Source organism: Hemibagrus wyckioides, linkage group LG15 (assembly GCF_019097595.1).
Source record: "Hemibagrus wyckioides isolate EC202008001 linkage group LG15, SWU_Hwy_1.0, whole genome shotgun sequence".
NCBI classification, from domain to species: Eukaryota; Metazoa; Chordata; class Actinopteri; order Siluriformes; family Bagridae; genus Hemibagrus; species Hemibagrus wyckioides.
In genome coordinates, this window is record NC_080724.1 from 10455824 (window position 1) to 10482032 (window position 26209).

General features: G+C 40.6%; 2 protein-coding genes across 3 annotated transcripts in view; one reads left to right on the top strand and one right to left on the bottom strand.

The window, feature by feature from the left end:
• Window positions 1-1793: 1793 nt before the first annotated feature.
• On the top strand, window positions 1794-15285 carry zmp:0000001174 (retinoic acid-induced protein 2). The gene is made up of 2 exons (XM_058409453.1): window positions 1794-2153; window positions 11269-15285. Exon 2 carries the CDS (start codon window positions 11363-11365, stop codon window positions 13076-13078), a length of 1716 nt encoding a protein of 571 aa, XP_058265436.1. The 5' UTR covers window positions 1794-2153; window positions 11269-11362; the 3' UTR covers window positions 13079-15285.
• Window positions 15286-16294: 1009 nt separating this feature from the next.
• LOC131365696 (sex comb on midleg-like protein 2) overlaps window positions 16295-26209 on the bottom strand; it is a 39195-nt gene continuing 29280 nt past the window's right edge. Inside the window, exons 8-15 of one of the 2 annotated variants that reach the window (XM_058409452.1) lie at window positions 23650-23960; window positions 23229-23355; window positions 22634-22837; window positions 22304-22465; window positions 22088-22213; window positions 21803-21946; window positions 20954-21120; window positions 16295-19981 (exon numbers count right to left, since the gene is read on the bottom strand). In XM_058409452.1, the coding sequence (XP_058265435.1) occupies window positions 19856-19981; window positions 20954-21120; window positions 21803-21946; window positions 22088-22213; window positions 22304-22465; window positions 22634-22837; window positions 23229-23355; window positions 23650-23960 (1367 nt within the window). In that variant the 3' untranslated portion in view covers window positions 16295-19855. Of the gene's footprint in view, window positions 19982-20953; window positions 21121-21736; window positions 21947-22087; window positions 22214-22303; window positions 22466-22633; window positions 22838-23228; window positions 23356-23649; window positions 23961-26209 lie in introns of both variants that reach the window. The other variant, XM_058409451.1, reaches the window with a different exon arrangement.

A 26209-nucleotide genomic window follows, 5' to 3' on the forward strand; every position in this document is an offset into this window, starting at 1 on the left:
TCAGAACAGCAGCTGACGATAATTCAGTTTGCAAACGAGTTGGCTCATTTAGGTGAACATTTAGATCTGGCTTGATATCAGGAGGCTCTGTCTTCGCAAATAAAGAGGAATCAGTGTTCTGTATGTCAAATGCTTTTAATCAGATGTAGTGGTGATTTGTAGAAATAAAAAATATATATATTTAGAATGATGTAACGTTTAAATCTCACTGGTCAAGACAGCATGGGGATGGGGTTCACTGCTAGTTTTATGATGATGTACAATGTATAATAATAATAATAATAATAATAATAATAATAATAATAATAATAATAATAATAATAATAATAATAGTGTAAAAGGTGTGTGATGCATCTTCAAATACAGAAAAGCTTAGAATTTTGTGTATTTAATACAGTGTGAAGTAAAAATAAAAATAAAACAAATTTTAAAAATAGTTACATAATGGAAAGTAGCACTAACAAATAAAATCACTATACAACTAAAAAAAATATAGGACGTAGGTACAATAATTAAAATTATATAGTAATAAAGTAATGTAAATGAAACTGGCCAGGAAAAAGTACAAAGCTAAGGTAAAAAATATGTAGTGTTTTGGACAGATGAACTATTAGTGACTTAGTGTATTCGAGTGAAAGAGTGTGCATGGACTGATTGCACTGAGAACCTGTGGAAAAAGCAACAGTCCTCTTACAAATCTATCAAAGAACTGTCACTGCATACTGTCAAGACCTTAGAATGAAAGCACATCAGCTTCTAAACTGTTCATGACATCACCCTCATCAATCAGAAGGCAGAAGGAACAACACAGAGCCAATGAAAAACTTCAAGGGGACTTTGTTTCTCTGCAAGATAATGCCTTATGGAAAGCAGTGCCAGAACCTGAGGACCCTGCCAGGCACTTCCCGAAAGATCCAGCTCTTAGTAGAGGACTGAGCCAACTCATCTGACTCACTGAAACGAACTGGAACTCCCAGTTTCAGCATGAAACCCTTCTTTAACCTAACAGGGACTAAATCACTCAATACAATACACTTACTCATTTGGCTTAAAGATGTTACAGAGGGGCTAAGCTAGAGGGCAAGAAAAAAAACAAGCAATTGTTCAGGGATGTCAGTCATGTGGGAACAAACAACCGCATAGCTGACATTGTCTGCATATGAAATTCATTTGTGTTTGCTTTATTAATAGATGACACCTCACCAATGCTGGCATAAGGCCCAAACTTTTAATAACATATAGACCTTGGTTTTCAAAATAGTTTTGTGAACATCCTCTTTCGTGAGACAGCTGGCAGAGCTGAAGGGAACATAGTTAGTGTAATTCACCTCATTAAAACAAACAATGGACAGTCTTACATCAGAGGAAACCTTCCAATACACAAAACTCTCATGTTTGAGATAGATGTTCAATTTAAAAAAGAAGAAGAAGAAGAAGAAGAAGAAGGTAGAATGAACAGTGGAGATGTATGGATTTGTGAGTACCATGCTTCTATTTTATAGAGGGCAAACACACACTCACTGATAAAAGTGGAGGTTGCAAATTTGATGAGAGAAATCATCATCATCATCATTCTTCTTCTTCTTGTTATTATTATTATTATTATTATTGTTGTTAAATATTATTATAAGAAGCTTAAGCATGGCACCTTTAATTTGTGTGTGTGTGTGTGTCTGAAATCTACAGCGAAATCATGGTGTAGAGAGAGAGAGAGGGAGAGAGAGAGAGAGAGAGAGCTCTGAACCAGGATCCACAGCGTCACAGTTAACGAGCGCGCGCGCGCGAGCGCCCCACTGGGGAGAGGAGGGGGGAAGGCAAGGCGAGGGTAATCGCGAGCTCGGCTGCTCGACTGTCACACGGCTCCGTGCTCCTTCTTCATTTCCGTAGCGTGGGGGGAAGAGATAAAAAGGAGAGCGCGCGCCTGTCATCCCTTCTGTCGGGAGAAATAAAAAATACGACTCACGACTCGTGTATTAAACATCCAGTCGCGCTGGGTTTGGGAATGACGACACCCTAAACGTCGACGCTTTCATGGGTCTGCGGGGAGAAAACGGAGCGAGCGGTGACGGAAAAATCCAGAAATAATGCTTGTTCCAACGCCAGCTGAGGCTTGACATCCCCCCGTTCTTCATTCTCGTCGAGTTTATTCGAAGGTAAACACCGTTTTCTCGCATTTCCGAGACGACTCGTATAACAGACCGCGTCCCAGTACTTAGCCTGCTACCCTACTGAATATTCAAGTATGCCAAAATAACCGTCCATGGGTTGCCATAGTTACCAACCGTGGCTATATGATATAGTGCGGTCGCATTATGTGTATTAGGACGCGGCCGCCAGGTTTCCTACACGCTCATTGCGTTGTCTAGTGCGATGTTTAGCATGGTGAAGAAGTCAGTGACCCAGTGGATCCCATGCTTAATGCTGAACGGATCTACCGCCGACTCTGTAACAGTTTTAACGGACGTTGTGTTGCGCAAACAGAAGCTGCTGGCCACACAGGTGCGTGCTGGAGCCTGGGCTTTAAAGAGGCTGTAGGGTGGATCTTAAAGAGACACAGATTCACAGCCAGCACTAATGCCTTCCAGGCTTAAAACCGTGACGCCAGGCCATATGTAGATTAAACGAGCCTTTTACACTGTCACTGACTCAGTATGGGGGTATTACATGTGCACTCGGATAAAAAAGGGTGCTAAATTGCACCGTCTCGCCTGCCAGCGGACCACCGAGGGTACACTTTCAATGTTTCTTTTTACCCAGACGTTTTCAGTTCACACCCGATTATGTACATTTTTTAAAGGTATCCTCTAGCCACAGAAGGATACTCTTTTAAAGATCCTCCCTTTATCTTGTGGTACCACCACAGGGACAATTAAAGGTACAGTTTAGTAGGTTGCTATCAGACTCCTTTTATTTGGCGCTGTAATGGTACACATAAGAAAGTCTATTCTCTAGAAAGGTGGATGTAATGTGTATATATCCCTTTAAAGCTTTATTCTAAAAACTAGTTGCAGCTACATGTTTCCAGATGAGAAATTTATATTAAAGATGCAAGACATGCTCCCTCCATGGTTCCTCAACTGGCATAATTAAAGGTATGGGTCAGTACCAAGTGTACTCTCAGAAGGAAAGGCCACCAAAATGTTTTTCTTTGTCACTTGAGTTCATCGAGAGAACATGAATATATTTTACATTGTATAAAACTGGAGCATTACTCAAAAAGCTACACCCTAAAGGTGTACAAAACGTGTACCCTTGACCCAACCAAGACAACAACATGAAAAGATACAGCGTAGTACTTTTCTTTCTGAGTGCGTTTGTACCAAATATGGTTTCCCGATTTACATTTAGCCCTTTCACTAAACATGTTTTATTTATCATCAGTGTTGGCTAAATGTTAGTTTAACTACATTGATGCTTAGCTGATGTGATCTTTTCATTCTGTTACAGACTTTTGCTTCTCAATGAAAAAAACACCTACTTTTTAAAAAATGATCAATATTTAAGCCTAAAGGGTTAAATGAGGTTATTCAGTATAGCACCCTATTCAAAATGTTTGTATAATACTGCAATCATAATGAATCTCTCAGAAAATGCTGAGATATTATCAAAAACAAAAGTGTCGTGTTTCGTCAGATGATTCCACATCAAATCTGATTGGTGTCGATTGATTTTCTGTAGCAGCAGCTGTGACTGTAGCTTGGATTGCAGGTTTATATCAATACGCCGTATTGATGCGTGATCGTTTCTAGTGTAACAACTTGTACAGTGGAGGATCTACATAATCCAGGGCTAATAATAATTGTATGTGTTGTTACTTAACTTAAGAAAAATTGATGAATTGTGATTATGGAGATGATTATGAAGGAGATTTCTGGAAGGAAGTTTTCACAGTGGCACAGCTTTAAGAAATTCTGTATGAATCTGCAGGCTCATATTTTTGTTTAGGCGATACAGTTTAGAGATGGTCACTGTGTCTTTAAATATTAAAGTAGAAGGTTCTGTTCCTTCAGGACACCTACAGTGGTGTGTGATAGATAAGTGGGCTTTCAATAAGGAATCATTTCCTGAACTACTCAATTAAGTAACGATCGAGTTTGGACCCTACAGCTGCTAGTGCCTTATATTCCTTCCTTGGAAGTGTGTGAGGAAACATTGCTTCCAGTGAGCCCAGTACCACCATTGTTAAGGCACAGAAAGAACCTCGGCAGGACTCTTTTTCATCGCTGTTTTTATTGCATTTCACTGTAATACTTTTTCACTCTTAATCTGCACTAATGTCCCTTTAAGAGCCAGGATGACGCTACTGTATTCCAACCAGTGACTGGGCTGTGGGGGGGGGTCATGAAAGGGTTAAACGGTCTCCATGGTGATCGTTGACGTCTGGCTCTGTGTGTGTGTGTCTGTGTATGTGAGCTGGAAAGGTTCAGCAGAGGTTGATCGCTGCTTTATTGCCTCATTTGCACATTTTAAAACACATTAGTCCATGTTTGTGTTGTACTCCTGCTTTTTTCTGTGTAGTTTTTATTTTTGGATCCTGTGCACTGATTAAAAACGAAAAAAATTATACATAACTAAAACAGGCTGACAGGTACTTCTTGTCAGTAATATAACCCTGTTTAATGAAGCAAGTTCTGCCTGATATGGTCGTGTTTGGACCTGCTTGCGTAGGCACAATAACGGCAACCCATTTATCATTTGTCCATTTTAATTCCCAAAGAGGTCCTTAATCACGTTTATGTTGTATTTTCTCCCATCAAATCAGGCTTCTCGTCTCATGTGTTCCACTTTAAGTTAACGGAAAAACGTGACAGGATAAGGAGTATCGCTCACGATGGCGCTGAAACACGAAGACCTCCGCTGTCCTGACGTTTTCATTGGTGTGATTTACTCTGTGTAAATACAGAGGAGAGAATGAAGCGTGATGAGAAAGCATCAGATAAAGACCCTGGCTTGCCCACTACGCTTGATTAAAGATCTAAAATTAGGTGCATGAAATGCCACATTGCTTAAGCATTCGTCGTCAACCAAATCAGTCTAAAGTTCAGGCTCTTAGGCACGGACGGAGGTGTTTTAGCTCCATGAACTCTTCTCTGTAGTCATGCATTGGGGCTTCTGTTGTGTTGTTTTGACATTGCTTGGCACAGCCTTTTTCAGAGAGGAGGAGTGAAATGTGGAAGCTATTACAGTAGAAAGGAGGGGTTGGAATGCAGACCAGCCTTCTCAGCTGGCACTTTAACCTTCCAAAGGCGCCAAACCTCGTGCCAGCGTTATCCATCATTCAGCCACCTGGGTGCTGGGCTTAGACTGCACGGTGGTACCTCTGATCGCTGCTCGGTTCTGCTTTTTAATCTTTATAAATCATAGGTACTAAACAGAACCTTGAACAAACCTCTAAAAAAACACTTCGTGCTCAACATGAAGCAAAGTGGATTTTTTTTCCCTGTAACAACACACCCTGAAATCTTTTCTTCTTCTTGTTCCAAAGCAGTTTTCCAAAGATTTAAACTTTTAATTGTTTAACAAACACCATGTCCTATTTTCTGAACATTTATAATTATATCTGATGTTGCAGAATGCCCACAGGTCACGTTAGTTCTTGATATAGCCTGTGTTCTACAGCAGCTATCCACAGTCCTTATTTCTCTTTTTCTCTCCCATGACGTTATTGAGACAGCACAGAAGACTGAAGCGGTGAAACTGGACACTCCTTCCATACATGTTAAAAAGAAGTGTTCTTAAAGAAAAGAGTCACTATATTATTTTGAATAATTTTGTAAATATTTTTCCGAATTATTAGCTGGAACTGCTTTAAGAGCTGATGCTGTAGTAAATGAATTGACCAATCAGATTCAAGAATTTAAAATGGATATAACTAAACTCAGCCATTTGGTCAAGTCTTGACTGTATTTATGTCTCTACTTATTGCATGGGTTTCCATTTTAATTATTTTGATCATATCTGAGCAAGTGGTATGTTTTAGATTGTTTTGTTGATTCAGGCATGTTTACTGGTTATGGATACGCATTACTTGATCTACGTGTCTCAGAGGAGTGCACAGGCTTTTATCGATGTATTTCATTATTGGTAATAACGGGTTCCAGTATCCATTCCATTATATCAATCCCAGTCACATGCTGCCCTTTGACCCTGTTGTCATAACAGCAGGGTCGAGTTTCGGTGCTGGAGGAGCGTTTAGCAGTAATGATAACGGATGTGTAGGGATAGTCTGTCTGCTCTCACACTCAGCAGATCCCAGATCACATTACGTCATATTTAATTAAAGCCTCCCTCCCTCTGGAGCTTATTTATATCATCTGCTCCTGCGGGCCTCATCAAGAAAGTGGGGATGTGTTTATTTATATATTTACATTTATTCATCTGGAAGAGGTGATGCATTTCCACCCCGAGGTTGATATATTTCATTATATCAGCACATCCTGAAGCGTTCTCTACACATTGTAAGCTATTAATGAGTAACGTAACAGACTTTTTATCCATTTATTGTTGCATGGTGTTTAAATGGAGTCTGTGATGCAAGTTAGCTTCTGTTTTTCTTACGATATGTTGCAGCATCTACAAACAATCTGTCTTGAAGTTGATAAGGCAGAAAAAAGCACAACTTGTCATGTGACAGTTTCATGTAACCTTAAAACCCTATCAAAAATTAACTGTTCTTTGTCTACATAACTTTGGCTTAGTTGATGTAAAGTATCCATCACACAAGGCCATGATTTAGCTGTTACTGTATTAAACCGAGCACATTAACAGAAACGTGTGATTTGAATTACAGCTGAAATTTGCAGTCAGAGCCGTGATTGTAGCACATTAATCAACCTCCTCTCTAATCAGATTATTTATAAAGGCGATATCATTATGCTTCGAGGCACCGATCAGAGACAAGAACCGTGTGTAAGTGTGTGTTTTCTGATGTAAGGATTAGAGTAAGACAGTCTGACTGCAGACCAGCACTAGGACCCGAAGTGTGTGGGCTGGAGATAGCAACAGTACAGAGGTCACGTCCAGTCGTTTTGAGGTCAGCGAGATCACAGGCTGTCGCTTATTAGCATTCAGCTCAGGGAGGCAGAGGGCTGCTTTCATGACGATGCATTTTAAATGGAGTCCCTGAAACACTGCCACCTCTGTTTCTTTACTCAAACTGTGCCGTCACTGCGATCTTTAACTCTTTGTGTGTGTGTGTGTGCGCTTGAGGCTATCACTACACATTGACCTGTGTGTTTGCATTCATTCAGCCTTCATAAACTAACTTGTGTTTTGACTGCAACCTTGCCAAGCTATCAGCAGACTGACGTATATCAGCACCCATCCCTGACCTTCTGCTACAGCACACATCCATCTCTGCTTTCAAGCCAGATGCTCCTCTCTAACGCATATGCATCTGTGTGTGTGTGTGTGTGTACCAGTCTCACTCTGAATACCCCCTACCCTCCCTCTCTCTCTCTATAGCAGCCTTGGGCTTTAGTTGAGCCAGATTCAAAGCTCTGGCCTTGAGCTCAAGACAAATAGGCCATTCACTGGCCAGATAAGATGCTAGCGTGTACAGCACCAAACCTGTACTCCTGCTGCTGTGGGGTCTCAGAGGGAAATTGTGTCTCTGGAGGCAAATCGAAGGTTTATTTCCAATGAAATCACCTCACACTTCCAAACATTGGTGGTGAGCTGTGTAAATCTGTTGCTGTTAAAGCTGTATGCTCAGACGTTCCTCATGCACTTAGAGACGCCTGGCCTCTGTCTAGCCTTGTGTTCATGGTAGCATCTGTTTCGTGTCTCCAGACGTGAAACAAATCTCAGTGTGTATACAAATACTTAATCATAATAAATTAACTTGTTTTTGCTTCACTCATGGGGCTGGATTAATTCCCTCCGTAAGATTGTACGGTACATTACACGAGTCACAAGATTCGTACGGTTATTATATTTAACGATGCACTTCCTATCAATGGATTTTTACCCCACTAGACCAAACTCTCTTTATATAACAAGGCGCTTCAAAAGTCTCGTTTCTGACTGATCAGCAGGTGCTGAAGGCAAATCACAGATTTATTAGGTTCAGATTGGACACTTCCTGTTAGTCAGAGTCCTGCCTTTTGAGCAGTCAGTGGAATCAGTGGCTTTCCGACACCATGGTGGTGCAGAGGGTAGCAGGAGCAGCAGAGCACGGCACACACTAGCTAACAGAGGCCAGAAAGGGCAGCGGTTGATCACCAAGGTGTTCAGGAGCTCTGGAGACTGCTTATCTCAGACCAGTTTTATTGTCTCTGCTTTGTAATTATTAACTTGGTGGAGATAATGTCATGCTGACACACTCGATCTGTGTACACACAAGGGCTGGGTGTTGGTTATTAAAACTAGCTACTACTATTAGTTAATGTGAGGTTTTATGGGTTGTTGGTTGGCTGGGACCAAATCATAAGAATAGGAATATCAGGCAGTTTTTATATTTAGCAGATCTCCATGTGGAAAATGGCTTTGTTTTGTGTTTTTGTGATTGAAATTTAATACAATAACTTAAGCATTTACCAAACAAACAGTAAGTAAAAGAACAAAATCATTTTTTTATTACTGAGGTAAAGATTAGTGTTTAATTAGAGTTCGTGTTCCATTAATATTCTCAAGTGTGTATATATACACACACACACACACACACAATGTGAAATTGCTGTAAAGCACAATTCTCTCTCTCTCTGTTTTCTGGGAGGTAAATAGACAGACCTTATTCTTATTTCAAAAATAGCTATAAACAGTAAATTATTTCCACATGTACCTTTTGCACTTTTCTTCAGTAAACGTTTGCTTATTTGAACATTGTTTATCAAAAGCAAAGATAAAATAAGCTTTATTAAGCTGAAGGAAATTCTTGTGCCAATTGCTCAAGACAATATAAATCAATGAAGATAAAATGGATAAATTTGGTAGATGAATGAATATATATATATATATATATACACTGTTATACAGTAAAAATAGAAATATTCTATAACCATACAAAAAATTCTTTACAATTCTTTAACTGCAAAATTTTGTTTTGCTGTAGAAGGAAAGCTGATGTGCTTTATGGCTGTGTGCAGTGTTAGCAGTAGTAGCAGGCTGAATTGTGGGAGTAGATAGACTATTGAGCTCCATCCCTCATCCCGCTGTCTCCTCCATCACCGGAGCAGTTGGGGGCACAAAATGGCCGTCCCAGCATGCAGCTTCAAAAATGGATTCATCGGCCTGCCGTTGGCATGACAACAATCCTGCGGATGGACCAGAAAATTGTTACCAAATTGTTACATCTGGTCCATTTTCTCGTTCTAAAATGGGACCAGACATTCATTTAACATCATCTGACAGAATCGCTTTTGGAAGGAAATGCAGAAAATGTCACAATTTATTGTGTGTGCATGAACACGATCTGCCTAATACTGAAGATTCTGGAAGGATGCCATGATGAAAGAAACAGATGGCTGGAAGGGAGGAGAAAATACATCAAAATGATTATGATAATTGATGGTTATGAATTTTTGTTCCACTGTGCTGTTGAATATAGTCAGTTCTGATTGGACAGAAGTAACAGGTTTATATTAATGCTCTTATTCTAATTCTTTTTTTTCTTTTTTCTTTTTTTTTTTAAAAAGGCTGCTGACGGAACAACTGTTTATAGCAGACTACTGCGCAAACTCATTTTAACTCATTTCAACCAATTTAACGAAATCGTTAATGCGACGATCCCAACTAGAGCATTATCTCCTGGGATAAATCATTGAGAAAGCTGGCATTCCATCTTCTTTTGCCTTTCCAACTATGGATTATAATTTATTGACTTTTCTTCTTTGTTCAGGATTTATGTCTTAGCCATTTGGCAGAATGTCTCCCAGATTTTACATCTTAAAATGAGATTCACGAGCCGGGTATAGCACTCGAAGCACGTGTTTGTTTTGCAAAGCCTTAAACAAGCATCCCAGTGCAGGCTCAGCTATCGATGACGTCACGCTGCCATTTTGGCACAGCCAGTGTACGGACAGAGACCGGTGGTAAATTAAAGACAGGCTCCCGAGGAGAGACGGCGCGCATAATAAAAAGTGCATACACGAGGGCGGAAATAGCGCAAGTGGGGAGACTTTTATAGCTGTAGATTGTTTGCATGAGCGCCGGGTTTTTTAGCTTTGTGTTTTTGTGTTCTCCGTGGAATTTGCACACGGCTCGTAGTAATTTGTAATGTAATGTTTTGGAAATTAAACAATTAACTTCCCGAGAAACCGAGAAGCCAGCAGACCACATCCTTTTTCAAGCTATATTATTTCTATTTCCATGTATATTTTTTTATCCTCTCCATTGACTGGTCCTTACAGTCTTTCCATCTGCATCATAAAAAAAGTCACAGCACTGTAATGAGACTGTTGCTGTTAATGAGTAGTTGCTGTTAAGCAACTACTGCCCCAAGCTTGACCTTTCAACCAATGATTCTCCATCATTCTTTGCTTCTTTTTTTTTATATCACATCCTTTCTCTCTCCCTCATCCTCCACGTCTCTTCCTCTTTCTCTCTATCTGCATCTCTACCCTTTCTCTCTCTATGCTTGCCAAAAGGAGGTTTACTTTAGAGGGCTGCCAGCATTTTGTGTAATAAACTCCACACTGTCTGGCTCATAAACAAATAAACCGAGGCTCTCTGAGTTAATTTCATCAAATTCCTCCCTCTTCCCTTCCTCCCAGGCAACTGAAGCCATGCCGTTCATTGATGCATTCCTGATCTGTTTAGACTCTCCCTTGGTGCATCTGCCTCTCATGTTGTACAGTGTCTGTGTTCATGTTTCCTCTCTGCTGTGGCAATATCACAATTTTCACAGCTCTTTGCAGCAAAGACACAGATGTTCAAGGTTTAGAGTGCAAATTAGAGTTTGGCTGCTGCCTAATTAGACGCAGGCTCAGCATTATTTTTTGGCTAGTTAAAAAATTTGTCATTGTATTATTTACTGTTACCTTATTTATTTTATTTTAAGTGCTGTTTGCATTTAATTATTTATTGAAACCTTGGATTTATATGGTTGCATTTGATAATTTTTTAATTTCATGGTTTTGAGGCAAGAACATTCTGACTCTCAATAACATCAAAACATTTCAATTACTTTTTTTTTTGCAGCCATAAACTGGTGTTAAGTTCTTGCATATGTTATGTGACAAACTAATGAAACAAATAGAAGGTTTTGTTCGCTAGATTTTCTTTTAATGTCGGTATCTAACACTCTTTTTCTCCTTTTTGAATTTGCAGGGTTGGTCCCCAGAATCCTCTCTGAAATATGAAAAAATTGGTATGAACTTTTATGCCCACAATACCCGAAGGAGGCTGAAATAAATAAGAGGTGATGGAGCACCCGTACAAGGACTCGGTCCCTGTAGACATGGCAAATCCTCAGGAAGTCTGCAACAGCACAGTGGGTGGAGTCGACAGCATCGGCAAGCTCGAGAACGAGACCAGTCCAGTAATCCCCAATGAGACATGGAATGTCAGCTCTCCTGCCATCTCAAAGAGGTCTGTCTCTCCACTGTTGACGATTCAGGCAGCTCCTGTTGTTGCCCCCAGTACAGAATCTTCTGGAGGGGTTGCTCTTAAAGTGGCAACCACAGTTCTTCAACCCATCTGCTTGGGTGAGAGTCCAGTTGTGCTACCCATCTTAGCAGGCACAGCAGCTGCTCAAGTTGGGCAGGCTGGTACTACGCCATACCTGATGACCAGCCAAGGTCCCCTGTCCCTACCCCTGGTTTTAGAGCAGCAGGTGCTGCAGCACTTGAACCCACAGCTCCTCCAGCAGGCTGCCACTTGCCCAGCACTCTCGTTACAGAACAACATGTTGTGCCAGAACCCTTCAGTTGCTCTTGGGCCTCCCCCTTCTCTGGACCAGAAAGGTATTGGTCAGGTCCTGGATGCAAGTCTGCTTACCCTACTCCAGAACCCAAATTTTGCTGCCATCTTGCAGGATCTTTTTCCTGGCCAAGGTAATACCTCTCCTTCTTGTCATCCAGCGACTTCCCCACAGGCAGACCCTTTCTCGTCTGCTTTTCTCCCCCCTCCACCACTTACACACCCATATAGCTCTCCACTTGCCCCATTAGTGCCTCCAGCCACTTTGCTTGTCCCTTATCCAGTTGTCATTCCCCTGCCAGTTCCACTTCCAATTCCAATTCCTATTCCAGTCCCAGTCTCAACTTGTAAGGACACAAAGGTTGACAGCATACCCTCTAAACCTGCATGCACTTCAAGCAAGAGCACTCAGACTTCCACTCATGATTTCTGCCCTTCTCTGATGATGCCTACCAAGGACATGGCAGTCCAACAACCAACTCTTCAGTCTAGTTCCTCCACTGTGGTGACAGATGGGGAGGTGCTAGACTTGTCCGTCAAGGCCCCTCAATCTCAACCACCTCAGAGTGGCAGTTCACAGGAGATCCAGACTTTTCAGCAAGACAGTGTACTTGATCTATCTGTATCCAGTGATAGGAAGACATGTATCCAGTCCTGTAGTGTCTACGGACTACCACCACCTGAAAGAGAGAAAGCCTGCATCTCTGGAGAGGAGGTCTGTAATGGAGCTTTGGCACTGGGGGTCTTGCGACCAGTAGACTGCACTCCCAAATTGGACTCCAAACTCCTCAGTGGTTTAGCGTCATTGGAGTTTAGTCGGCAACACAAGTGGGTGGTGGACAGTGGCAGCAGCAGTTCAGTCACCAGTTCAGTACATGATGCTGCCCTTGGAAGTAGTGGCAACATTGAAATCGTTAGTACTTCACAGACAGCCAAGGTCATTGTGTCTGTGAAGGATGCCATGCCTGCAATCTTTTGTGGTAAACTCAAAGGTCTGTCAGGCGTCTCCACAAAGAATTTCTCTATCAAGTGTGATGCCAGTCAAGGGGGTTATGCTGCCCTGCCTAGATCCCAGGGAGAGCAGCGGGGAGACCCAAGTGACACACTTAAAAAAATTCCCAAAAACCGAGCGATTAAACTGAAGAAGGTCAGCTCACAGGAGATCCACATTCTACCCTTAAAGAAGCAGCGTCTGGCTGCCTTTCTGCCCAGGAAATAGCAAAGACTCTGGTTGATGTTGATGGTCTGAACTAGTGGGATGGCCTGTAGGATGGAGACATAACTAATGAAATACTGTCCATACAAAAGCTTAAAGGAAGGAAGAAGGACATAGAGATAGAGAAAGTGGGAGAGAGGGAGAGCAAGGAAGGAATTAGGGTTTGTTGATGCTAAAGGCATTTCTGGCAGGAACAAAACTTAGACACTCTCTAAACTGACCAGAAATATTTAGGGCAATGCCGGCTGCCTCTGGTTGGCCCGGTCGGCATTTGATCCGTTCATTATAAAGCGATCAGAGAGATTGTTGAAGTGGCTGAGGCCACAAGAAATCGAATATACAAGGAGCTGAAAATGACAGACTGCAACACTACTGAACAAATCACTCGCATTTCTACATTTAATTTCCCCCAAAACTGTTCCTCTGCTATGCATTTTGATTTCGGTCACACATCCCCATGAATTATTCATGCCTTCTCTAATCTAAATGTCCATTAATATGCATAAGCTTAGTTCAGAGATCGTGCCAGCTGCCAAAATGAAATCAGTCCTGTATCTGTCCTACAAACACAATGTGACGAATTCAGCTTCGTCTCTGTCGTTCAGCTGTAAATTCTTGTGCAGGACTCTCTGTGGGTTTCGTTTCCAAAATGAACTTTGTGTGAACAGATTTTTCTATTCACTCGGGGTAGTGTGTGACCTCTGTGCTTTGCCCCGTTAACCGGTAATCGCTGTATTAATCAGTGAATCATCTAAGCGGAACATCCGCTTTCAACGGGGGGTAGGGCTAGTGGTTAGCACAGCGGGCTAATAACGAGTTGCCAAAGCAAAAGGTCTCTGTTTCATTAACTTTGATGATCGGCAGAAACGGTTGTCAGTGGCAACAAAGCACAGTTTTCCTTGTTGCTTTCTGGTGGGGTGGAAGGGGGTGAGCAGGAAAGGAGAAATACACACTGCCCACCAATCTCAATTAGAACAAAATAATCACCGGGGGCTTGCTTATAACACAGTAAATGCAATTTAAAGGGATTATTAATGATCTTTGCGTGGGCTTTGATTTTTTTTTTCTTTTCTAGAGATTTTATGAGCCCCCTGAACTGCAGAACTGCGTTCATCATTTCAGGCTTAACTGGTATTATCTACTCGTGTTTGTTATTGCAACATGTCTGCTTCTAAAATTGGGTGGGGTGCTTATTACTGCACCACTGGCTTTTAGTTTTGTTATACTAAACCCCTATGAAAATGACAACCGATAAATCAAGTTGTTTGTGTTTCATATTGTGCTACCCCCCACTCCCTGCACAAGCTTTCTGCATCCGGCATTGTCTCTGTGTGTGTGTGTAACAAAATTATGCTACTCTCCCAGAGTTTAGGAGACTTTTTGTCCCCTTTCTTTCTTTTATCAACATCAGTTTGCACTTTATTTTCCTATTATTGGTTATTTTGATCCTGTTACTAGTTACCTTTTTCTAGTCTACCCAATTTTAGAGCATTAAATTAGGCGTGTACCGAAATGACTAAACGAACACGTTTAGTGTTCAGAATATCCGTATTCTGAATTTTTTTTTTTTTTTTTAAATCACACCACCATAGAATAAACCTCCCACAGATAGAAATGTCAGGACTGTCAGCATGGTGTGTAAATTCTGACTCTAACAGGATAACAACCTGAGCTCTGTTTCTGAACTGGTCCGAACAGGTCGATTCATCACACAGTGCCACATGGTCATGGTAACAAATGTGTACTTTCTGGCAATCTTTAAAACAAACAAAAAAAGACTGTGTTTGTATCTGTTTCTGTTGAAATGATGTATTTATATTTACATCACATATGCAAATACAGTAAGTGCAGTAAAACCGTACCTGTTCTACGGTTATCTGTAGTTTTATAGGAACGTGTGTGATGATGATGATGATGATGATGAGGGCTTTGCTGCTCTGAAATTGACTGTTTATTTCCCCGGTGCGGCTACATTCACCTCGTGTGTTTGTCCCAGTGCACATTTTAGTGTTTTCTGCTCTAACACAACATTTACCTCCCAAACTGTCTAAAGGAGCAGAAACGGGGAATCTCCGCCTTAACGTAAGCATGTTTGAGACATTATTGATGTTCATACAATTCTGAAAAAATTAAGGATATCAGAATGAAGCAGTCACAAAGGAGATGAAGGAAACATCATCCCCCTGACCCGCCCCACCCCGCCCCTACACTTTAAACTCACTAATCAGGATCGATAAAGCGTCTCGGCTATTCAACTAGCTTAAAAGGATTAGCAGATCTTCAGATTTGTTCTGTGCTGCTCAGATTCACACACAACACCAATTTAGACGAAGCCACAGAAACGCCCAAGGAGCCGAAAAGCTACTAACTAGAAGTGACATCAAAAAGCTGACTGCCAAGCTCAGCAAAGCCATTTTCTCAAAATTCAGCTCACAATCTGTAATTCAATATCGTAAATGAACAGGCTCTTGTTCTATAAAGTTATACAGCAGGTTCTTGAACGCAGCACGGGGTAATTATGCCTGGTTGTTTTTTATTCCTGTACAGCGAGGGGAGGATCGCTTGACCTTCATCTTGTTCAGAACGCTTTTACTCATAGAGTGGCTCAGAGCCGAATCGCTCATCCACCACCTGCTTGTACGGGGAAGAAATCCGCGAAAAAGAATCAAAGATTTAACGTTTATGATAATCCTGATCTGAATATTTATGATCTGCAAATATGATTTTATTTAAATATCAATCCTACCACAAAAATAGCTGAAATTGCCACGAGAGGCATTAAACAATTATTAAAGTATTTGATTCCTTGTATGATCAGACAGTGATTTTTATATATTGTATCATATAAAATACTCATTTCTATTTTTTATTTTATTCAACCAACGTTCTGTCAAAACTCAAGTAGCTGTAGATCTGTAATGTGTTAACAGTGTGCACCTACATTGTCAATTTCACAGGGGAAAAACGCAACCCTTGCACAAATACTGAATCCTTTGTGTGTGTGTGTGTGTGTGTGTGTGTGTGTGAGGGAAAACCCGACTCGAAGATGTGAACCGATTCACAAACTTGTCCTTCCTACTCTAAAAGACTGTACATGACACTTTGTAGGAGTTGATAAAGTATTCTGTGGGATTTTTTTTAATGTTTTGTAAATAACGGAGCAACGTGTTAAGGACAAAATGAAAAACCATATAAAAAAAAAAAAAGAAGATGGCCATGTTTTTAAATTATTTATTTATTCTTATTTGTATCATTTAAAATGTGGAAAAAATGTGTATGTGAAGGGTGCATTACTTTTAAAAATGTTACATTAAAAATGTCTATTCACATCTTAACAAGTGTTTTGAGCTTCTGTTGCATCTCCTACACATCGGCTGTTTTTTTGCTTGTTTTTTTGTTTTGTTTTTTGTTTTGAAAATAGCATAGTGATTATTAGTTAACTATGGCACAATAAATTTACAAAAGAATGACAAAGAAAGAAAGAAAGAAAGAAAAAAAACAAGAGGCTAAAAGGTGAAAACGGACTGAAATGCTACATTACAAAAGCAGACTTCGAACAAATTCTACTACAAACCTGAGAAATCTCAAAAGGAAAAGCAACAGACAAATCAGATTTCGAAGCGCAGTAGAAAGTATCGGAAGGCAGTACGAGATGGATGACGACAGCTCCGGCCTGTCCCGAAAGCTTCACATTTTCTACTTCCATATACAATATGTTCAGTTTAAAATATTTCTTTTTCTACAAAAACATGTACATTCCTGCTGCTGCATTTTATGGTGAAACCCATAATACACTGATGACCCTGTGGCACACTGTGGTTTGTTTTTTTGTTTTGTCACGTAAGCCAGATGAGTGACAAATGGATTGCTTTTTCCACGACGATATATAAAAACACGTCCCTTTAAAACATGGTCTTTGTAGATGGAGGATTTGATTATGACAGGATGTGAAAAAAAATAAATAAATAAAATACAGACCGATTCCAAATAAAAGGCAGAGGATCCTGTCAGTGTAATAAGAATATACACACAGAAAAATATTCATGCAAATGTTTAGAAAGGAGGAAGATTTCAACATAACAAATGGCGAGGAGTATTTTAACTGGAAAACAACGGCAACCTCGAGGTTCTTGTGGTGAGGCAGCCTGGGAAAACCCTTATTCCTCATAAGCAGAAGTAACATCTTAACAAGTTAAAATCTGATTACAACAAAAATTGAAAATTGTGGACCTGTTACAGACAGTGTGAAATTACAAACTATATTAATGAGGCTTATAGATTAGGCTACGCTATATTTATCTATCTAGCAACATGTTTCTTTTCTTGACAAGGAAATTTAACCAGAGAAAGAAAACAAAGAAAATCACCATAAAAATTAGCATAATGGATGTGAGTGGACGAAGCGACTGTGCTAGCAGCATAAACATAAACAATCGGAGTGTTTTATTGGGTCACAAAAAATGATATATTATAAAATAAGAGCAAAGTAAAAATTCTATCAAGCAGTCAAAAACTATTTATTCCCCTAAACTGACTTTTCCTTTGGGGAATTGAATATATATATATTTTTTGTCCTAGTTAAAAAAAAAAAAAAGCTAGAAAAACCTTGTTTTCAGGTGTCTCCTGTAGCAAAGTAAAAATAACAGTAAATTATACAGCTGAACCATAAATATTGGCACCTCAGGAAAATGACACATACCTAAGCAAGGTTTCTGAGTGGCACACAGTGGAGATACCATGTGCAACCGTAAATAAAAATATTGTTTTGTTTCTGCCACGAATATGTATGTTTTGAGATGTTATAAGTAAGTATTTAGCAAAAAATCATCCACAGTGGCATGGGGTTTCCCAGACCGCCACACATACATTTATGTGTTAAAGTGTGTGTGTGTGTTTATATATATATATGTATATATATATATATATATATATATATATATATATATAATGTGTATACACACACATATATATATATATATATATATATATATTTTTTAAATATATCTTTTTGAATACATCAGGCTGCTTTCACAAAAATATCCTGAAAGCCTGTGAGAATTGATCTGCTGGTTTGTTTGGTTTGGTTTCTAGATCAATGTTTTTTTTTTTTTTTTTTTAAAAACCCAAAACAACAAAAAAACAGTGATGTCACTCATCATGTTCACACGTTTTCCTGAAAGATTACGCTCAATTTTTTGGTCTCAAGAAGAGTAAAACAGTCCTGTATAATGATGGGCTAGTGGGCTAGTCTGCTAGGATATATATACACACACCATATATATATATATATATATATATATATATATATATATATATATATATATATATATATATATATATATATATATATATATATATATATATATATATATATGTCTAGAGAAAAAAGGAATACTCCTGAATACTCTACTCTGTAGTAAGGAGTATTTTCAGTCAAATCTGTAATAAGAGAGATGAACGTGAGCAAACCTGTCACATTTCTCCTTATAATGCTGAGATCTTTAAGCTAAAATAGTCGCTTCATAGACCTGGAGAGTGGAATTACAGCTTCTGCCATTTCTCTTCCGTCTTTCTTCGATATCAATGATAGCAAAACGTCAACCTCATGCATCAGACTGACATGAATGAACTGCAAGGGAGATTAAAATCACATCAGAAACATCATATTCGTATTTATATCCACCTTCCCAGGCGGAAATGTGACTTACAATTATTAATAAAATACAATTTATTTTAACAAGCAAATCATCTACAACTGATTTTTTTTTCTACTTCAAAATACATCTGTATTATACGACGAATACTGGGATTTGAGGTTTAAGCTGAGGAAGAGGTTAGAGATGGGGGGGGGGTGATTTATGAGCAGATTCCCCATGCTAGACACTGAAAAGTATAAATACAAGCACACAGCATGGTGACTGTGTCCAAAAAAAAAAAAAAAGAAGAGAGATGAAAGGATCTGCAGTGCTGTTTGGTTTTCACAGCAGTGAATCTGCAGGAGTGGACTGTCTCTGTGTCACAGACAGGAGGTAGGGAGGAGAAGCGTGATTCTCCATGCACCGACTGATGCAGTAATCAAAGCAAATATCCACGTCTTTTTTAAGAGGGGATTTTTTTAAAAGAATGACTGCTTTCTTACGGATTTGAACCGGATGAGGAAGAAAAGAAAACGGACAAACGTGAGATCGTGGAACATTGACAGGAACAGGACAAAAAAAAAGAGAGGAAGATGCACATATATGATATATGAGTTTTTAGCTATGCTTCTTGTGCATGATACAGTCGTAGCAGAGACTCACACTGTTCTGTGGTTCTGTGGGTTAGACGAGGACCGCCAGTAGATCTGTACATGATAAAATAACAATATGTGTAGATCTATGGAGTCAGTTTCTGCATCACTCAGAGCTCTCTCTCTATCTCTCTCACTCAGTGGCAGGTAGTGTGTGTTTTATTGCTGCCCAGATCTCTTGCTGTGTCCATCCCAGGGTTCACTCCCGACGTGAGCCTGCTGTCCGTCGTTTCTTCTCGTCTGTTTGTGGCTTTGTTTGGTGCTCGGGTTGGATGAAAAGTGGCACGTGTCAGTGACTCTCCGTCTTGTTTAGCTCTCGTCCGACGCTGTGCTTCATCCAGTCTTTTAAACCTAATCCATACTGCTGAGCTTAATCCAATACTAGTACTGTAAACCCAACCAGTATTGTACTGTACCAAGAAGCCTGTGTTTAATCCTGTTCCTGTTTGTGTTTGGATGTACATGTGTTTGGGTATTTGTGTGTTTAATCCTCACTGCTTGCCCTGTTTGAGTCTTTCAATGTGGTAGCAGAGTTTGAGGGCGGGGCCGAGCTTCAGGCCCATGTACTTCATCACCATGTCACTCCGCAGAAGCATCAGGGCTTTACCGTCAATCTCCTACACACACGCACACACACACACAAACACACACAAACACACACACACAGAGGCAGAGAGACAGATTTCAATACTTTTCTATTGCCAGTTTGTGAGCAAAACTCAATATTGTGTTTTGAACAAGTATCATGATATAATATTTTTGTTATATCACTAACACCACTGTTGTTAACTATAAGAAAACAAGATAAAGATTTAGCAGATACTTTAACAGTCTTATTACATGTATATTTTTAGAATATATGCTTACACGTATATGATATTATACGTATAAATATTTCTAATATGTTCAACACTGAATTTATGTTCAGTGCTGTAGTGACACTGCAAAACTCCAAAACAGTCCATGAAAATGAGCAGCAGAAACATGATTACAAAATAAAATAAACAATGATGTACAAGCTCAGAGATTCAGTGCAGCTGCTGAAAATATGTAATAGAGTGCTGAAATATTGCTGAGACTGGACACTGGGTTTTCTGTCTGGTGTACACACACACACAGGTTCAACTGATGTCATGATGTTGTAAGATATATAATTTTTGTATCTATAGCATTATCATTTAGTACATAACCCAAAGTGAAACGTGACCTGATGCAGCCTCAGGGTCAGGGTGTGTGAGAAAAAGTGAGACAGTGCATGTGTGTGTGTGTGTGTAGGATGCAGACGTGATGTTTTCCAGAGACCAGCTCTGTTTCAGGGGGACGCTGCCAGGTGAAGTCTAAACACTGATGACGCATGTCCTTACTTAGCAGGCATGTCTTTCTTCTATCTGTCGCTCTCTGTTTGTCTTTGTGTCTCTCGCAGATGACATTAGCTCTAAGCTGCAGGGCTGTCAGAACAAACGTCATTGTTTAAATACTACTTGAGTCCTCCTGAAATGTGTGTAATGTTAAAGATCCCGAGAGAGAGAGAGACGAGACAGAGAGAGACAGACAGAGAGAGAGGAAAAAAGAGACTGGTCAGGACTTACATGCTTCCTGAACAGCTCAGCATGCGGCGCCAACGCCGTTGGGTCTGCGTCTCGCACGAACTGCATCACTTCCTCTATGGACCAGGAAGAAGGGCTTCTGCCGCTGGGAATTCTGGGAGTCTCGCACTCTGCTGCTGCTGCATCTGGACCCGTAGTGGAGCTGGCAGCTAGAGAGAGAGAGAGAGAGAGAGAATATCTGAATATAGCTCTATAAGAAATTTGTTTAATGTCACCACCATATCTAATCAATTAGGCGTTTATCTTTAAAGTTCAAGCAACACACGGTTAAAAACACCACCTGCAGCCTGTAAAGGAACACACAGCTTACACACACACACACACACACACAGTGGAAGTTCTGGTTGAAACCCGGCTCCTCTAGGGGACACGAGCTGAGAGGACGTTTGATCTGCAGCATAGCTAATGAGATTATTCTAATGCACTCACTCCTGCCTTGCATGAACCTTTTCATGTGTGTGTGTGTTTCTCTGTGTCTGTCATGTGGCTTGTGGATCTGAAGCTACTGCATATTTATTTTGCGGAAAATATACATTATTTAAAAAATAACCTATATACAGGGAAGGATTTTGTTTAAAACGGTGAGTTTTTTATTTCTCTCTGACACACACACACACACTTATTTGACTTCACCTGAGGAATATGATGTAAGGCGGCTGTGGTCTCTGTGTCTGTCAATCTTAGAGTTATTTTTGAAATTCCATAGCTATAGTGTTGATTCTGGTCTGCATGTGCTCAGCCACTATGTTAAGCTACAACACGCACCTTCTACCCTTCTGTGGGTACGAGTCGGGGGGTTGGAGGCGTGGCGGCGCAAGGGAGGGCCGTTACCATGGTAAAATGGACTGCTGGGTTGGGACTGGTATTCGGAGGTGCTGCGTAGCGTCTGTGGGCGGGGTGTCATGGAGTTGGAGGCGGAGTCCATGAAGCGTTGTTCTTTTAATAAACCGTTTTCTTCTGGTGGCAGAGTCTCAGCTACACAAACACACAAATTAAGGATTTTGTTGCAACTATGTAGTGGGCATAGTACCTTAAGCACAGAATTGACTCTGAAATATGCAAACTTACAGCAACATAATCTCACACACACACACACACACACACTTTATAAAGTACCTTCAGAAGGGTGTGCATCCGTGTGGAGGATCTTAGGGGAGAGAGGGGCGGAGTAGGGCGGAGAATCTCGAGAGATTCGCTTTACTCCTCTGTTTAGTGCTGGAGCTTCTGACATCTCCTCTTTCACTGCACAAACATATCCCAGTTAGAGTGGCACATAATTGTGTGTGTGTGTGTGTGGTGAGGCAGTCAGTAAGCTACACACAGCATACACACCTGACTTGCTCCTGTCGTAGCTGCTGTAGGGGCTGAACGGCTGGCTGCTGAACAGGTTATCACACTGCAGGTGTCGACACACTTTCTCCAGGAAACGCAGAACGAATGCCGCGCTGGACGCCGACGGCAGCTTCACCATCCGTGTCCCTCCGTCTGTCCGCACTGAAGGAGCCATGAGAGCAATAATAAAAACAATCTCTATGTGACAGAAATCATTTAATTCAAGCATGATGGGTCAGATTTACTAAACCAACCAGTGTAGATGCACAAAAAGGTTAATTCTATAGTTAGTTATATCAAGGTTTTAGTGGTTAAATATCTTTTGCATACCTCGTACCACCTCTCCACCGTCTGGCTGATTCTGCAGGCATCCCAGCAGCACTTTGGGCTGATAGGCACAGTCCAAACACGCCTGCACCGTCTGCTGCAGCACCAAGTTCACCGCCTCGGGTCCGAAGTGATCCGGCAGCCGCTGCACCTGCTTGCGGTCCAGGTGAGGGCCGCAGTTCCCGTGCTTATTCACGTACACGCACACTGAGAAACGAACAGGAACAGACACAAGTGTGCTCGAGAATAATACTTTAATAAATTTTTAAAAAATTTTCTTGTGAGGAATAAGAGTATTAAAAGATGGCGGGATGCGCCGTTATTAGAAAATAATCAACTTCAGGGTGGTAATGCATCACACTGCTTTAATTAGATCTTAGATTATTGTTTTCCATTACAGCACATCCCCAAGAGTTTTATTCCTCACTTTATTTTACATGCAGCACACCACTGCTTCCTTTTCTTTATCATCAAATCATTAAAAAACCTAAGCACAAAAAAAGATGACTGTGTGTGTGTGTGTGAGAGAGAGAGAGAGAGAGAGAGAGAGAGAGAGATAGTTGGTTTCACTGAGCCGGCTGTGTATTCAAGGCTTTACCTGTGGACATCACAGAGGATGGAGAGCTCAGTGGAGACAGGCCGTCCCTGGACACCTGAGAAGACGGCAGTCTGGAGTCTGAACCTGCTGGGGCTGACAAGGAGCTATGCAGGAGTTTGGGTTTCCTCTGACACACACACACACATATACACACACACACACACACACACCATATATAAAGACTCAGTATATCCACTTTGGGCAATCAGTTTAAGGGAGAAACGTGGGTGACAAACAACACCACCATAATATACATTGATTTTTTCCATATTGTGTGATACAGAGACCAGAGCTTGGGGATGATCATATTAATAAACAGATTCTAAAACATAAAGGAAAACTGTTAATAGTTTGTTGAAGTGCAATGCTGATTATTTTCCTTTAACAGAACAGCATTAAAACTACAACCTTGGTTACATACCTTGCTGCCTGGTTTGGGTCCTCTCTTCTTGTGGGGGCGGGGGATGAGTTGTGGGGCTGAATCGGGCGCTGTGCTACTCATCTGAGCCCCTGGACTCTGAGAGCCTGATGATGCAGCCAGAGCCTTGAGCAGGGCGATGGTCTCACTTTTGGGTCGCCGGCCCCTCACACCCTTCCTCACGGGCAGCGGGGGCAGAGGTGTGGGCAAGCGGTATGAAGACTGCATGGAGCGCCGCGTCTGCTTGGATGGTGATGGTGAAAAGGAGGACGAAGTGGACGAGGAAGGTGCAGACAGCGGCTTGGGCAGAGTGACTGTAAAAGAGAAAAGATTTAGAATGTTAGTATGTGAAATGATTTTATCGATAAATTCATGTTTTGTATTTAACCGTTAAACAGGATGTATGATATCTACTAAAACGTCCTAAGAAGCTGACTACTCCTTCAGTCAGATTATAAACGAGCCAGGACATAAAGGAAAAAGTGGACACGAATGAGATTTCAATTATTTATTTCCAGCAATTACTCCTCAGTAACCAAACCTGCCTGAATACACCACAACAAGCAGAGTTTTTTCTCTCGTTAGCTGTAATGCAGAACATGAGCTGAGAAAGCGCCTTTTGTAGCTAAAAGTTTGCGGTTTGCACAACATCCTTAAATAATTTACATGTCGGACATGATGGGTTTAAGCTGTTGCTAATTTCGTGACATCACTAACCAGGTTCACACGAACACTCCCTGGTTCATTTCTGCCTTAAACAGAAAAATGTGAATTTAAGAGTAAAGTTGGAGCTGAATTGATTCAAAACAAATCATATCATTATACTTGCAAATAGAATAATGGAAAATTAGGTTTAATAAGCAGTAAAGAAATTCCACACTACACATACTAATGCTGTGAATTGAAAGTGTTATTTGTTTCATGCAGGTGAGATCGTGACGGTGGGATCACACACGGATAACGACGATCTGTTCAGAATTAGGAACAGGAGGGTTTGTGGAAATGACAAAAGCAACACTCTGATACGTGAGGACGCTTCATGACACATGACGTGTGTAACAGAATAAAATGCGTTGAATGTAAGAAACTGCAGGCGAAACAGATGCGGCAAAAATAAAGAAATGACTTTGTTTACTGAGATTACACAAACACTAAAAAGTAGACATTTTAAAAGAAATATGTAAAACGAATATTTGCATTTTTAAAAGGTTAATTGAGAAAGAATATGCTCTTTTTGTTGAACAAAAGCAATTATTAAAAAGAAAAAAAGTAAAAGGTAAACATGACATGCTACACTGGAAAGAGGATCACAAAAGGGTTTGCTTTCCTTAGGCTGTTTAACACATGTAACTAGCTAATCTAGCCGTTTATCATCCATCTATTCATCCATTCATTCATTTTTTTTAACACAGGGAACGTGAAGCCTATCCCAAGAGACTCTTGGGCACCATGGACATCACACACACACAGACACACGCATGCACACGCAACCAAACCCCTTTTTTTTAGCTGTCGACCAGCTAATAATAATTTGGTCTGGCTGGATGATATTTAGATATTATACTGTCATATCACCCAGCCCTCTTATACTCAACCCTCAAAAAATGTAAACAGCAATTTTAATCATTTAAAATCTATATAGTCTGAATAATATATATCTATAATTTTATTTATTCATGTTTAACAACTTGTTGGACTGCAGGGATGAGAACCCCAGTAGGAATAGAGAGCAACTAATGATGACAAATAGGGAACCAATGAAGACGAATAGTGAATGAAGGATTTAAACGGGGTGAAGGAAACCGGGCAGTGAAGCTGTTGTCCGTGCGCAAGTGAAAAATCCGAGGCGAGCAAGTCCGCATAAAGGTCACGTTATGCTAAATACACTGCACAGACAAAAGAACACTGACAACCCAGTAAAGCTGACTAGATGTGTGGGTGTGTGTGTGTGTGTGTGGGCATGTGCTGAAGTGTGTGTGTGTGCACACCCTAAATAACTCTCATATGACTAAATTGGAGGGCAGTGTGAGTGAGCGAGATTAAAAAGAGGGGAAAAGCCGGGAACGATCTGCCAAAGTCCCCTTGGTGCTGCTGGGGAGACATATGGGAATGATCACCGGTCCGCTGCTTCATTTCCCCATGACCCTTTTCCCTCAGGGCGGGGGAGAAACGGCCGTGTGTGCCGTGTGGTGAATCTGCGGCCTGGCCACGACAGCTGTGTGTGTGTGTGCGTGTGTCTGTGTAATGAAACAAACAAAATAATTTGAAAATGATGAAGGCAAGACCAGAGAAAGGGATAAAAGATGGGGTGAAGGAAAAGGAAAAAAAAAAAACAACCCCAGCACACGGAGAGAGGGAGAAATAAACGAACACGCGTGATAAATGAACGAACCGCAATAATAAATGAAAATGTTAAAAACAAAATTCTAATCAAGAGAGTGAGTTAGATAAAAACCTTAAACATAAATTAGAGCTGAATTGATTCCCACCCCCCCAAAAAAAACTTGTTAACTGCTGAAACACTCGCATTAAACAAGATCAAGACAAATGATCTGCTGTTGTA

Excerpts from the sequence above, each read along its gene's own strand:
- zmp:0000001174 (XM_058409453.1), top strand. The coding sequence starts at position 11,363 with ATGGAGCACCCGTACAAGGACTCGGTCCCTGTAGACATGGCAAATCCT.